Genomic DNA, 13509 nt, shown 5'->3' on the forward strand with positions numbered 1-13509 from the left:
ATGGGCTGGGGACCAGGGGTGGTCAGGACCCAGGTTACAGTATTCCCACCTTGGGGCCAGAGACCAGGGTGTGAGGGACAGAGGAGGGAATGGGCTGGGCTCTCACTTGCCTTTCCTCTGGAAGGGCCCAGAGAAGAGGATGATGATGATGATTATGAAAACACGGCACCACCGTACAAGGACCTTCCTCCCAAGCCAGGTAAGAGGACCTCTCAGAGGCCAGGTGAAGAGATGTGTGATTTGAGGGATGAGGTTGGGGAACAGACTCCCCAGGGGGAACTAGCTGGGCACTGCAGACATACATGGTCAGCCTGCCCATACTGGGCACCATGATGGTGGGAGTATCCATGCGTCCACCCTGAGGGTCTCTCAGTCTGATGGGGGAGGCAGTTTTGGGCATAGTCTTGGGTGAGCAGGTCTGAGAGGGGAGGGATTATGAAATTGGGGAAATCCTGAGGGTAATTGAGGGGTCTGCCTGCACTAGTGGGAGGATTCGGGGTCAGATGAGGGGACATTGGAGTGAGACTTGAGGGATGAACAGGAGTTTGTTAAGAAGAGAAGCCCAGAAAAGAACAGGTGGATGCAAAGGCCCCGAGACATGAAAGCCAGTATTTCAGAAGCTGTGAGTGGACCGTTGTCTCTCCAACCTCTTCGCATTCACACCCAGGGCCCAAATTTGCCTTTAGACTTGGGTGGGCCATGCCTGGCCAGGGACTCAACAAGAGCCCAATAAGTGTATATAAAAGTGGAGGCTTTGGGTCCAGTGGTTGGGACTGGGTGCTTTTACTGCCATGGCTTGGGTTTCACCCCTGGTTGGGGAACTGAGATCTCGCAAGCTGCGTGGCAGGGCCAAACGAAAAAAAAACAGTGGAGGCTTTGAGGTTTCCCTGAGTAAACTCCCACCAGGGGAAGCCCCTGGGCTCTGCTTTTTGACTGTCCGTCTCCAAATCCATCTTGGTCCCAGCATGGTCCCCAAGCCCAACCCGAAGACCCACCCCATCGCTGTCTTCAAGGCCACCCCTTCCCCAAATTTAGGTCCCACCCCCATCTCCAAATGCAGTCCCATCTCCAACCCATCTCCTGTCCAAATCAAAACTATCACCAAGCCCCAACACAACTACAACCCAACCTCAACTTCTCCCCCATTCCCCAATGCAGCTACAGCCCCATTCTTCACCCCAACTACACTCTGAATCACAAACCTACTCCCATGTCCATCACTATCCCTGACCCTTCTTCAACCCCATCATCTCAATCCAAACCCTCATCCCAACCTTAACCTTGACTCTATTCCCATACCCAAACTCACTTGTGTCTTTAACTTAGGGGGATCAACTGTCCCAGTTTGTGCAGAGATGAAAGATTTCTTGGAATGTGGGACTTCCTGTTTTAAAATTAGGAAAGTCCTGGGTCATTCAGGATGGTTGGTCACTGTATCTTAATCCTGTCCCTATCCCTAAGCCCAATTCCATTCTCATGCACAACCCCATCCCTAACCCTCCATTGCAATCTCAATCCTGTTTCTTTTTTCTTTTTTTTGGCCACACTATGCGGCATGCGGGATCTTAGTTCCCTGACCAGGGATTGAACCTGTGCCCCCAGCAGTGGAAGTGCAGAGTCCTAACCACTGGACCGCTAGGGAAGTCCCTCTTTTTTTTAAAAAAATAATAAATTAATTACTTTTACAATAGGTCCTTGCTGGTCATCTATTTTATTTTTATTTATTTATTTGAAAATATTTATTTATTTATTTGACTGCACTGGGTCTTAGTTGTGGCCTGCGGGATCTTCCTTGTGGTGTGTGGGCTCTTCATTGCAGCGTACAGGCCTCTCTCTAGTTGTGGCATGCAGGCTCTAGAGAACGTGGGTTCAGTAGTTGCAGTGCGTGGCCTCTCTATTTGTGGCGCATGGGCTCCAGAGGGTGCGGGCTCAGTAGTTGCAGTATGCAGGCTTAGTTGCCCCACGGCATGTGGGATCTTAGTTCCCCAACCAGGGTATCAAACCAGCGCCCCCTGCATTGGAAGGTGGATTCTTAACCACTGCACCACCAGGGAAGTCCCAGTCATCTATTTGAAATATAACAGTGCGTACCTGTCAATCCTGTTTCCATCACTGCCTTTCCACCTCATTCCCATCCTTGGACCGGCTGTAATGCTGAGCTTCTCTTTGCCAGGTTGGACGGCTCCACCAAGGCCTCCAAGGGCAGGTGAGCTGGGGCTGGGGGTACAGGAGACCCAGTGCTGGCTTTATCCTGATCTGGGCCTGAGCAACCATTCCTTCCTCCTCAGGAAAGAAAACAGAGAACCCCCCACTTCCCTGCAAGCTCCTGAAGAACACAGGTGAGCATCTAGGGCTGGGACCTTCCTGTTCACTTGGCTGAAGCCCTGCTCTGCATGACTGTTGTCTTTCTGACCCCTTCCAGGCCTGAACCTCACCCCTGTCACCTGCACAACTCCTCAACTGGGTGAGCAGTGGGAATACCCATTACGAAGCCTGAGAGCGGACACTTGGAAGTCCTCCCTCCAGTCCCCAAATTCTGACCAAAGAACAAATCAGAGGGCTTGGGGGGAGGTTGTTGATCTTGGAAGACGAAGTCTTTCAGTGACTTATGAATAAACCTCTCTTGCCTTTCTCCCAGGCACTGATCTTGTACATCCTCCATCCCAGCTGCCTATAGCCAGTAAGTCCTTTAGGTTTACCTCTATCTCCCCTCTCATGGTGGCCAGTGTATTTGAGACCTATAGCTCTGGAGTGAGACCCTGGTAGAGAAACATTTCCTTTCAGAAGCTCCTCCTTTCTGAGTCTAAACCAGACCCCCAGGGACCCAGGATATCCACCAGGTACTCTTCAAGCCCTACCTCCCGCTTGCCTATAAGTTATGGGAAATGTTCTCTACCCCAGATGCAAGGGTCCACAGCTTGGGCCACCGGGGAGCAGCTTGGGCAGGGGCTGCTGGAGTGTAGAAGATAATGCATCCTAAATGTTAAGAGAAGAGCTGGGTCCAAGTTATGCATGACCTCTCCAAGCCCTCAGTTCACTTATTTGCAAAATGGGAATACTATTTATATCTACGTCATAAGGGGGAGGAGCCAGTAAAATAATAAGGGTGTGACAGAATGTGTGGCGTATTGTATATTCCACAAATGCTCTGGGCTTCTTTAGCGTTTTCTCTCCCTGATATTCTCTTGCTGACCCCACCTGGTGATATAGTCATGACCATAGTCATTTGCCCCCCCTGCTCTTGGAGGAAAGCTCAAGGGTCCATTCCTCACTATCTGAAGCACCAGCATCAGTCTCTCTGTCCCCATCTCTTCCCCCCAGCCACTCCAGTGCCCTGGATCAGTCAGAAGTCCGGAGGTCTTAGGTGTTACCAGGAGGAGAGACTGATGGTGTACGTGTGTCTCTTGGTGGTGGTGTCACTGCTCATGGGCTGCACTGGTCTGGCTGTTACCCTGATTAAATGTGAGTAAGGTGAGGATGGGGTATGCAGAGAAATTGGGGAAGGGGTATGGGAGGACTTGGGCTCAAGCTGGACTCCTTCTCATAGACCGGGAGGTGGTGGAAGAGCTGAGGATGTTAACCTTTCAGCAGATGGCATGGCGAGCAAATGGTGAGTGCTTTCAATCATCCCTTCAAACCATGCGTATTGAGCATGAACATGATCCTCAAATCCAGCTTCATGACCAACCCCAATGCCATCTTTGCTAGGCACTGTGCTAGGTAGCAGGGTGGGGGATGGGTGGGTAAGACGGTGAACACATCAGACATAGTCCCTGTCCCTGTGGAGTGTGTGTGTGTGTGTGTGTGTGTGTGTGTGTGTGTGTGTCTAGACCTCCACTGTCCAATATGGCGACCATGAGTCACTGTGGTTGTTGAGCACTTGAAATGTGGTCATTTTGGACTGAGATATACTGTAAGCCTAAAATACATACGGGGGGCTTCCCTGGCAGTCCAGTGGTTAAGACTTCGCCTTCTAGTGCAGGGGGTGCGGGTTGCATCCCTGGTCGGGAAACTAAGATTCCATATGCCTTGCAGCCAAAAAAACAAAAATGTAAAACAGAAGCAATATTGTAACAAATTCAATACTTTGAAAATGGTCCACATCGAAAAAAATCTTAAAAAAAAATACATACAGATTTCATGGGAATTCCCTGGAGGTCCAGTGGTTAGGACTCAGCGCTTTCATTGCCTTGGGCCCGGGTTTGATCCTGCTTGGGGAACTAAGATCCTACAAGCCACGTGGCACGGCCAAAACAAAAAAACAGAAAACCAAAGCCACAAAACAAACCAAAAGATACATATTTCAAAGATTTGCTACAAAAATAATGTCAAATATATCAATAATAATGATAATCTTTAATATTGATTATACACTGAAATGCTAATATTTTGGATATGATGAGATAAAACAAAAATGGCATTCAAATTAATTTTACTTTCTTTTGACTTTTAAAACACTAGAAAATTTAAAATTACCTATGTGGTTCACATCTTGTTTCTGTTGGACATTACAAGCATAGACAGCCATTTACCAAATTATCATCCAAATGAGGGTAAAATTCCAAGTTTTGATGAATAGTCTGAAGGAAGAGGAAGGCAATTCTATGAAAAACATCTAACAAGGGGTCTTGACCTTATCTTTGAGAGTGTCATATAGAGTTTCGCTAGGGAAATGGTACTATAGCTGTGTGAAGGAAGAGAAGGAGTTAACTTGGTAGGGAGTTCAGGGTCTCAGGCATGTGCAAAGGCCCTGTGGTAGGAGGCGACATAAGTACAAAGGAGGAGAATGGTGAAATTGGGTAATTGAGAGATGATGGATGCTTGGATGAGAGTTGTGGTTGTGGGGATGAAGAGTAGTAGGTGGAGTGGAAAGATTTAGGAGGTAAAATTGACCAGACTGGGTATGAGTGAGTGGGAATGGTGGTGAGTGAGAGGGAAGAGTGTCAAGGATAACATATATGTTATCTATCTATCTAACTATCTGTCTGTCTATCATCTATCTATCTAAGATTTCTGTCTTGTCCAACTGAAGGGCCATCTAGTGGTGGCCCTGGGGAGTATTGGGAGAGGGCAAATTTGTGTGAAAGTAGTGGGAACACATACATTAGTTGTAGAAGAGGCTTTCAGTATGATTCCTGAAGTCTGAAAATTGCTCCATTCCACAATCCTTCACCCCACACTTCAGACCAAGCCACTCTTCCAGTTAAAACCCATCAATGGCTTCTCACTGCCCGGAGTCCAACACAAAACCTTTAGCTTTGCATTTAAGGACCCAGACACCAGACCTCTTCCCACTTTGAGCTCAAGCTCCTGTGAGGTTCTGCTTGACCTCTACTGCACCAGTCTTTCCCAACATGCTTGTCTCTGGACCTTTGCTTCCAAGGTGGCTCCTGCCTACTGTGCCTCCCCATCCCCTTAGAGATACGGAATCACCATTTTCCTTTAAAACCCACCTCCTGCAAGAAGCCCACCATCTTTACTCTTCCCCATGCCTCAGGGATTAATCTCTCCTTGGAGTCACATTAGGGCTCTTCTTGGGCACTGAGCATGTGTTTTTGAGTTTTACCACCAACCAGTAGAACATGGGTGCAGTGGGGGAACACAGCTCTTGCTGTTCTCTGGTGTGCCTGCAGTCAGTGATGGGTAGGTGGGTAGGTGGGGGTTTGGGTCTCTAACCCTACAGCCCATCCCTGCTGACAGTGACTGGCATGGTGGGGCTAGCCGGCCTGAAGAAGGACATTGAACGAGTAAGAGCTGACACCAACCAGTCCCTGCTGGAACTTCGGGGCTTATTAGGTGAGTGGGACTTGGGGAACTTCCCTGAGATGGGGGACATGGCAGAGCTGCTACACTGCATAAATCCATGGAAGTGATTCTCAGTGTAATCTATGTGAGTGGTGCCCACCTGGAGTGGAGCAGTGCATAGCCTGCACAACTGTACATGGCATACTATGTACATTACTCTGGTTCTGGGCCCACTCTGACAGAATCCTATCCTGTCCCCAGACTGTACCAGGGTCACCTGCCCTGAGGGCTGGCTCCCTTTTCAGGGTAAGTGTTACTACTTCTCTCCAAGCACCAAGTCATGGGATGAAGCCAGGAAGTTCTGCCAGGAGAATTACTCTCACTTGGTCATCATCAGTAACTTTGCTGAGCAGGTGAGCTGTCCCTACCAAGCCCTTGAGAACCAGCAGGGCCAGCCTGCCTCTCTTCTAGGATTTAAATATCCTTCCCAGGCCTGGATGTAGAGAAATTGGAGTTGCTTTTGAGTCACTAAAACTTTTTCTTTTTTAATAATATGTTTTATTTTTTAAATTTATTTTTAATTAAAAAATATTTTTGGCTATGTTGGGTCTTCATTGCTGCACATGGGGTTTCTGTAGTTGCGGCAAGCAGGGGCTACTCTTCGTTGTGGTGTGCAGGCTTCTCATTGCAGTGGCTTCCCTTGCAGAGCATGGGCTCTAGGCATGCGGGCTTCAGTAGTTGCAGCACACGGACCCTAGAATATGTGGGCTTCAGTAGTTGTGGCTCATGGGCTCTAGAGCGCAGGCTTAGTAGTTGTGGTGCACGGGCTTAGCTGCTCCATGGCATGTGGGATCTTCCCGGACCAGGGATCTAACCCGTGTCCCCTGCATTGGCAGGCAGATTCTTAACCACTGCGCCACCATGGAAGTCCCCACTAAAACTTTTAATATGAAGGTTAAGGGGGTATGCTTTGCTTGAGTTCAAATCCTGATTGTGTTTACTTATCCTCTCTGAGTCTCAGTTTTCCCTCTAACATGGAGATATAATATAATGGCTATCTCTTAGGTAGCACTTTCTATTCTCTAGGCTGTATTCTAAACATCTTACATGCATTCACATAATTCTAACAACAGCTCTATAAATTAGTGTGTGAGTCAGGAGACGTTATGTTATGCTGAAGTAACAGACAGTCCCTATAGCTCAATGATGGAAGTGTATGAGGCAAGTCATACACTGACTTTTAAAACTTCTACCTATGTGCACTCACAAAGAAAGTCCCATGGGCACTGCTATGCTTTAAGATGCAGGGAAAGATGGTTTCATCAATGTTTATGTAGAAGGAGAATTGGAATATGTGTAAATAACTTTAATGACTTAATACTACCAAAGCTAGGTGGTAAGACCATTTGTACACAGTATATATCATTACATATCAGTACTTCACAGATGAGGAAACTGAGGCATATTTCACTTAAGCAACTTGCTTATTACAACTAGTAAGTGTCAGAGCTAGGATCTGAGCCCAGGAAGCTGGTTTCAAAGTCCATGTTCTTGGCCATAAACTTCATAACACTATTTGATTAGTGTTTGCATGGTTTATCTTTTCCCATCCTTTTATTTTTAACCTGTCTATGTCATTATTTTAAAAGTAGATTTCTGGCTTCCCTGGTGGTGCAGTGGTTGGGGATCCGCCTGCTGATGCAGGGGACGCAGGTTCATGCCCTGGTCCGGGAGGATCCCACATGCCACGGAGTGGCTGGGCCCGTGAGCCATGGCCACTGGGCCTGCGCATCTGGAGCCTGTGCTCTGCAATGGGAGAGGCCACAGCAGTGAGAGGCCCGTGTACTGCAAAAAAAAAAAAAAAAAAAAAGTAGTTTTCTTGTAGATAGCATATAGTGGGGTCTTACATATATATTTTAAATTCAATCTGACAATCTCTGGCTTTTAATTGGTGTTTTAAGACCATTTACATTTAATGTAATTATTGATTTGGTTAGATTTAGGCCTACCATCCTATTTTTTTCCCCTCTATTTTAAAAAAATCTTTCTGTTTCATAGCATCATTTGTATGAGTAGGTAGTACAGAGGGGGTTTTTTTGAGATTAAATTAGATGATGTAATTTAATTAGATGTAATAAGATGATGGGGAGGTATAAGTCATACTCCCTAAACTCAGGTGCATAACAAATATAACTTTGTTTTCTTTAAATAACTCATTTCCTGCCTCTTTTGAGCTCCCATTATACCAGGAGGGTGGAAATTTTATCTGTCAGTTGAGATCTTCTATCTTTCTTCTGAGTAGGAACAGCTTATATGGGGTCAAGGCAGAGGGTAGTACATGTCTGGTCCTCAAGGTCTTTACTCCAAGCTGGTATCCACTGGGGCATCCACTGGATGAATGATCCTGGACAAATTACTTAACTTCTCTCTGCCTCAATTTTCTCATCTATAAAATGGGGTTAACAATCCTTGCTTCAGTAGGTCATAATGAAGTTCAAATGAGATATCTGTGCAAAGTGTGTAGATCACTTATTAACTTATTAATTCAACGAACAATTTTTGAGCACCTACTATGTGCTAGGCACTATTCTAATTTGATGGACCAAGCAGCTCTTTTCTCTTTCTGGTTTCCTGATACTTCTCTGGGGCTTTACCCAGGCAACAGGGTCGAGGTACACTCTACTTTTTAGAGTTTTCATACCCATCTGAGGTTTTGGCCATCACCTCGGACTCTACCAGGGAATGAAATGCAGAGCCCTCTTTCTGGCACCCACCATGTCTACATCTCCATAATTTCCTTCATATTGCAATCTTTCCTCTCTACCTTTTAGGGAATCTTGGTCTTGAATAAGGTTGAGTGAATGAGATATGATTTGCATACAGTAAAATGCACAGATCTTAAGTGTACATTCACTGAGTTTTGGCATATGTATACACCTGTGTAACTGTCAACCCAGTCAAGATTTACAATGTTTCTACCACCCAGGGAGTTCTTTCATGCCCCTTTCCCAGTCACGCCACCCCCACCCTAGGGAACTACTTATCTGGTTTCCCTTACCATAGATCAGTTTGCCTGGAGAGGAGTTGCTTTAAATCATGATATTTTCATTTTCTTCCTAATCTTTTGTATCTTGCCCAAGTCCTTTCTTTTCTCCCAAAGGCCTGGGCTTTGGAAATATAAAAGCCAGGAATCCCCATTCCTTTCCTTCCCCCGCCACCCAAGTTCTTCTGCCTGGATGCAGATGAGGACTGCAGGGTGGCGTGAAAGTACCAGGGAAATCAAGATATCACTTATTATTATTAAAATGTTCCTTAAATTATATAATGTTAAATGTTAAGATGTCATAGTACTTACTGCATGTCAGACACTCTTTCAAGCTCTTTATGCATACTAAATTCATTCAACCCTCTCAATAACTCTATGAGGAGGTAGCTACTATTATCCCATTTTACAGAGGTGGAAACTGAGGCACGGAGTGGTTCATAGGTTTTGCAAGAAGGTGGCATGACTATTACCACTGAACATGCTCAAGTGGGAGGAATGCGTTGATCTTGTTCTGCAGGCCATGGGGACTGGGAAGGGTATTGGGGTGGCACTCACAAGCCCTAAATGTGTGTGGGAAAGAGCAGAGGGTGTGTAGAAGAACTGATGGCTGAATGAAGTTTGTACTTGCAGAACTTTGTGGCCAAGGCTCATGGCTCTCCTCGGGTATACTGGTTGGGGCTGAACGACAAAAACCGTGAAGGGGACTGGAGGTGGCTGGATGGGTCACCCATCACTTTCAGGCAAGTATCCAGGGCTCTTGGGATCTCTCTTCCTTGTAAGTCCTTGTGAAGTCCAAACCAGCAGATTCTTTAGAATTCCAGGCTGAGCTGGACTGGGAGGCACAAGGGTGCTTTTTTTTCTGATAGGACTTCTGGTGCCTGTACTTTAACTTTTTCCTCCATTGAAACATCTCAACCTTTAGCACAACTGCTCAAACATATCAAGTCCCCAGACCAATGGTTGGGGGGAGAAAAAGGAAAAGGAGGCATGGCTATAGGGCAAGAGGGAGAGGAAGATTTTGATTTGCTAAAAGGATGAACAGGATCTCATTTTTTGGGCACTCTTTATATTAGCTCATTTATTTAATCTTCTTAATAATTCTGTAAAGTGAGTACCATTATTATCTCCATTTTGAAGGTATGGAAAATGAGGCACAGAGAGGTTAAGCAACCTTCCCAAGGTCAGACAGCTAGCAGGTGGCAGTGCCACCCAACCTGGCTTAAAACTCTATGCTCTTAGCCATTATGCTTTACTTTCTCAAGGAGTGTATGTATTTGTATTTTAAATAAATATTAACAAATTGTCCCCCATACTGGTTATACCAATTTATTCTCTCACCAGCTTGACTATAATTTTTTGCCCACACATTCATCAAACTTTTGGAATTTTGTTGGTTTATATGTAGGTGAAAAATGGAAACCCAGTGTAGTATTAATTTGCATTTCTCTTATCCCTGAGGTTGGGTGTATTTTCATATGTTTAATAGCCATATGTATTAACTTTTCTGTGAATTATCTATTCATATCTTTTGTGTATTTTTTTATATTGTGGTTTTGGTCTTTTTCTTACTGATCTCTAGGAGCTCTTTCTATATTAGAGATATTAGTGTTTTGTCTGGGGATTTTATTTTTTATTAAAGATTCCTGGAAGGAGGCAGAGCTCTGCAAATTGAGATGTCATGGCATGGTGTGGCACTGCAGGTGCTCAGCTCATATCCCTTCATGGGGCTGGTGAGGGCTCTCCCCAGCAGGGGGCATTGACTGCTAAAAGTTCACAGTTATGCTTTCTCCAGAGAGTTGGCTTCAGCTGAATGGAAGCCTGTTCAGCTAGGAGGTTACTCCACTCCCATTGGGGTCTTGCCACAGACAGTGACCAGTTAAGAGAAGCCTGGACCCCTTGTTTCAAGTTGGAATAACTCTGTGGTGCTATTCAAATTTCAGAGTTTCCTGTGGGATCAGGCTGAGGCTAGATCAGGCTGAACCTACATCCTTGCTCAATTCTATCTGCTGCCACATCCTGTTTCTCTCACTCCCTATCTCCTGAGAACAGCCCTTAATAAATCCTCTGCACCCGAATTGCCAAATCTGGCTCTGCTTTAAGGGAACATGACCTAAGACATTACAATACCTAGAAGGTTGGGAGGAACGTGGTATAACAGAAGTGTTCTTTGGAAGAGGAAGCAGAAACTGACCAGATGCAGGAAACTGATTCAGGGGCTGGGAGAATTTCTGGTGAACAGGTGGTGAGGCTGAGTTAGAACAGACAAGCTGCTGGGGTGAAGGGGATCATGCAGCATGTTTAGGTAATTCTGAAAGGCTGAGAAAAGATTTGGATGGCAGAAAGAGCCCTGAACAATGAAGGCCTTTCTTTTTCTTTTTTTTCCGATAGTCTTTTTTTTTTAATTAATAAACTTTATTCTTTTTTCTGTTTTCTTTTATTATTATTTTTAATTGAAGTATAGTTGATGTACAGTATTATATAAGTCACAGGGGTATAATATAGTGATTCACAATTTTTAAAGGTTATACTCCATTTATAGTTATTATAAAATATTGGCTATATTCCCTGTGTTGTAAAATATATCCTTGTAGCTTATTTATACCTAATGACTTGTACCTCTTTCTCTCCTACCCCTGTATTGCCCCTCCCCACTTTCCTCTCCCCACTTGTAACCACTAGTTGGTTCTCTATATCTGTGAGTCTGTTTCTTTGTTGTTGTATTCACTAGTTAGTTGTATTTATTAGATTCCACATATAAGTGATATCATATAGTATTTGTCTTTTCCCGTCTGACTTATTTCACTCAGCACAATACCCTCCAAGTCCATGCATGTTGTTGCAAATGGCAAAATTTCATTCTTTTTTTATGTCTGAGTCAGACTTTATTTTTTAGAGCAGTTTAGATTTACAGAAAAATTGAGAAGAAGGTACAGAGAAGTAGTTCCCATATTCCTTCTGTCCCTCACACTTTTTTTTCTATTATTAACACCTTGCATTAGTGTGGTGCATTTGTTACAAATGATGAACCAATATAGATACATTATTATGGACTAAAGTCCATAGTTTACATTAGGGTTCGCTCTTTGTGCTGTACATTCTAGGGGTTTTGACAAATGCATGATGTCATGTATCTACCATCACAGTATCATATAGAATAATAGTTTCACTGCCCTGAAAAACCCCCTGTGCTCCACCTATTCATCCCTCCCTATATGCACTTTTTCCTTTATCCAGCTTTTGGGACCCACAGGAACCCAACAACCTCCATGATGAGGACTGTGGCAGCATGAACAAAGGTGGCACCTGGAATGACCTCTCTTGCGACAAAACCACATATTGGATTTGTGAGCGGAAATGTTCCTGTTGAACCCAAGAGCTGAGGTTGGGTGGGGGTCCGTACCCGGTACCCCTTGGCTTTTGGACATGAGAACCTCCTGCCCTCTGAGAACTGATGTGGACGTGCCCAAGATGGAACCAGCAGCCTGGATGTAGCGAGTTCCCTGGGGTGCAAGTCAGATCGTTTCTAGGGCGAGGACGTGAGGGCTTGTTCAGTTGGATGGTGTCTTAGTCTGTTCAGCCTGCTGTAACAGAATACTGTAGAGTGGATGGCTTATAAATAACAGACATTTATTTCTCAAAGTTCTGGAAGCTCGTAAGCCCAGGATCAAGGCTCAGGGAGATTCAGTGTTTAGTGACGACCTGCTTCCTGGTTCATAGATGCCATCTTCTCACCGAGTCCTCACATCCTGAGAGGGGCGAGAGCTCTCTGCAGTCCCTTTTATAAAGACACTAATCCCATTAATGAGGGCTCCACCTCCATGACCTAATCACTCCCAAAGTCCCAACCTCCTAATAGCATCACATTGGGGGTTGGAATTTAACATATGAGTTTTTTTTGGGGGGGGGACATAAAACTCAGTCTATAGCGGATGGTGAGCTGGAGAGACACCAGGTCTTGGTAATGGTCTCCCAGTTCTGGGGTCTGGAGGAAAGTCACCAAGTCCCTGGCTCTTAGGAAATGATACTGATTCTGGGAGCTCCAGGTCTGGCACTGATTGAGCTGGAACAGAAAATACCCTGGCTCCTCTGGACCATGATATGCTGGGACTGGGATCCCTTACTGCCTACTTGATGCAGACCAGCTTCTGGGAAGCAGGTGGGGCAAAATTATTCCTGACATGAAGCTTTTTCAATGTCCTGGGTGAGGTCTGCCCAAGCTAAGTGGTGGCATCAGACCTCTGCCAAGACATGGAACTTCTAGAAAGACAGACCAGCTGAATCATCCAGTGGGGCAGGCCACATCTTGGTCAGATCCTCAGGACAATGGCGATATCTACCCACATGTGCCTTTAGGCTGTTTGTTGGTCTGTAAAGCTCTTTGATGAAGGAATTCACTTGACTTATGAGTTGTGTTAAAGCTTCTCAAAATGCCAGTTCATTGTGTGGTCCTTGCCCACTGTACCAGTTTGCTGGGGCTGCCATAATAAAATGCCATCAACTGGCTTAAACAACAGAAATGCATTGTCTCGCATTTCTGGAGGATGGAAGTCTGAGATCAAGGTGTTGGCGTGGCTGGTTTCTGGTGAGCTCTCTCTCCTTGGCTTGTAGATGGGCTGTCTTCTCTCTGTGTCTTCACGTGGTTTTCCCTTTGTAAGTGTCTGTGTCATAATCTCATCTTCTTTTTTTCTAAAAAATATTTATTTATTTTTGGCCGCACG

General features: G+C 45.2%; 1 protein-coding gene across 1 annotated transcript; it reads left to right on the top strand.

The window, feature by feature from the left end:
- Window positions 1–12628, top strand: CLEC17A (C-type lectin domain containing 17A). Its single transcript, XM_060146669.1, has 11 exons — window positions 1–199; window positions 2174–2206; window positions 2289–2339; window positions 2423–2464; window positions 2639–2680; window positions 3322–3462; window positions 3548–3610; window positions 5701–5796; window positions 6007–6158; window positions 9422–9531; window positions 12026–12628. Exons 1-11 carry the CDS (start codon window positions 1–3, stop codon window positions 12156–12158), a joined length of 1062 nt encoding a protein of 353 aa, XP_060002652.1. The 3' UTR covers window positions 12159–12628.
- Window positions 12629–13509: the final 881 nt, after the last annotated feature.

This window comes from Lagenorhynchus albirostris, chromosome 3, assembly GCF_949774975.1.
Source record: "Lagenorhynchus albirostris chromosome 3, mLagAlb1.1, whole genome shotgun sequence".
Lineage (NCBI taxonomy): Eukaryota > Metazoa > Chordata > Mammalia > Artiodactyla > Delphinidae > Lagenorhynchus > Lagenorhynchus albirostris.

Bases quoted from the DNA above. Each gene is read 5' to 3' on its own strand.
- CLEC17A (XM_060146669.1), top strand. From the start codon at position 1: ATGGGCTGGGGACCAGGGGTGGTCAGGACCCAGGTTACAGTATTCCCA. The intron at 2,681-3,321 runs GTAAGTCCTTTA...TCTTCCCCCCAG, and splicing joins ATCCCAGCTGCCTATAGCCA to CCACTCCAGTGCCCTGGATC. The intron at 3,463-3,547 runs GTGAGTAAGGTG...TCCTTCTCATAG, and splicing joins GGCTGTTACCCTGATTAAAT to ACCGGGAGGTGGTGGAAGAG.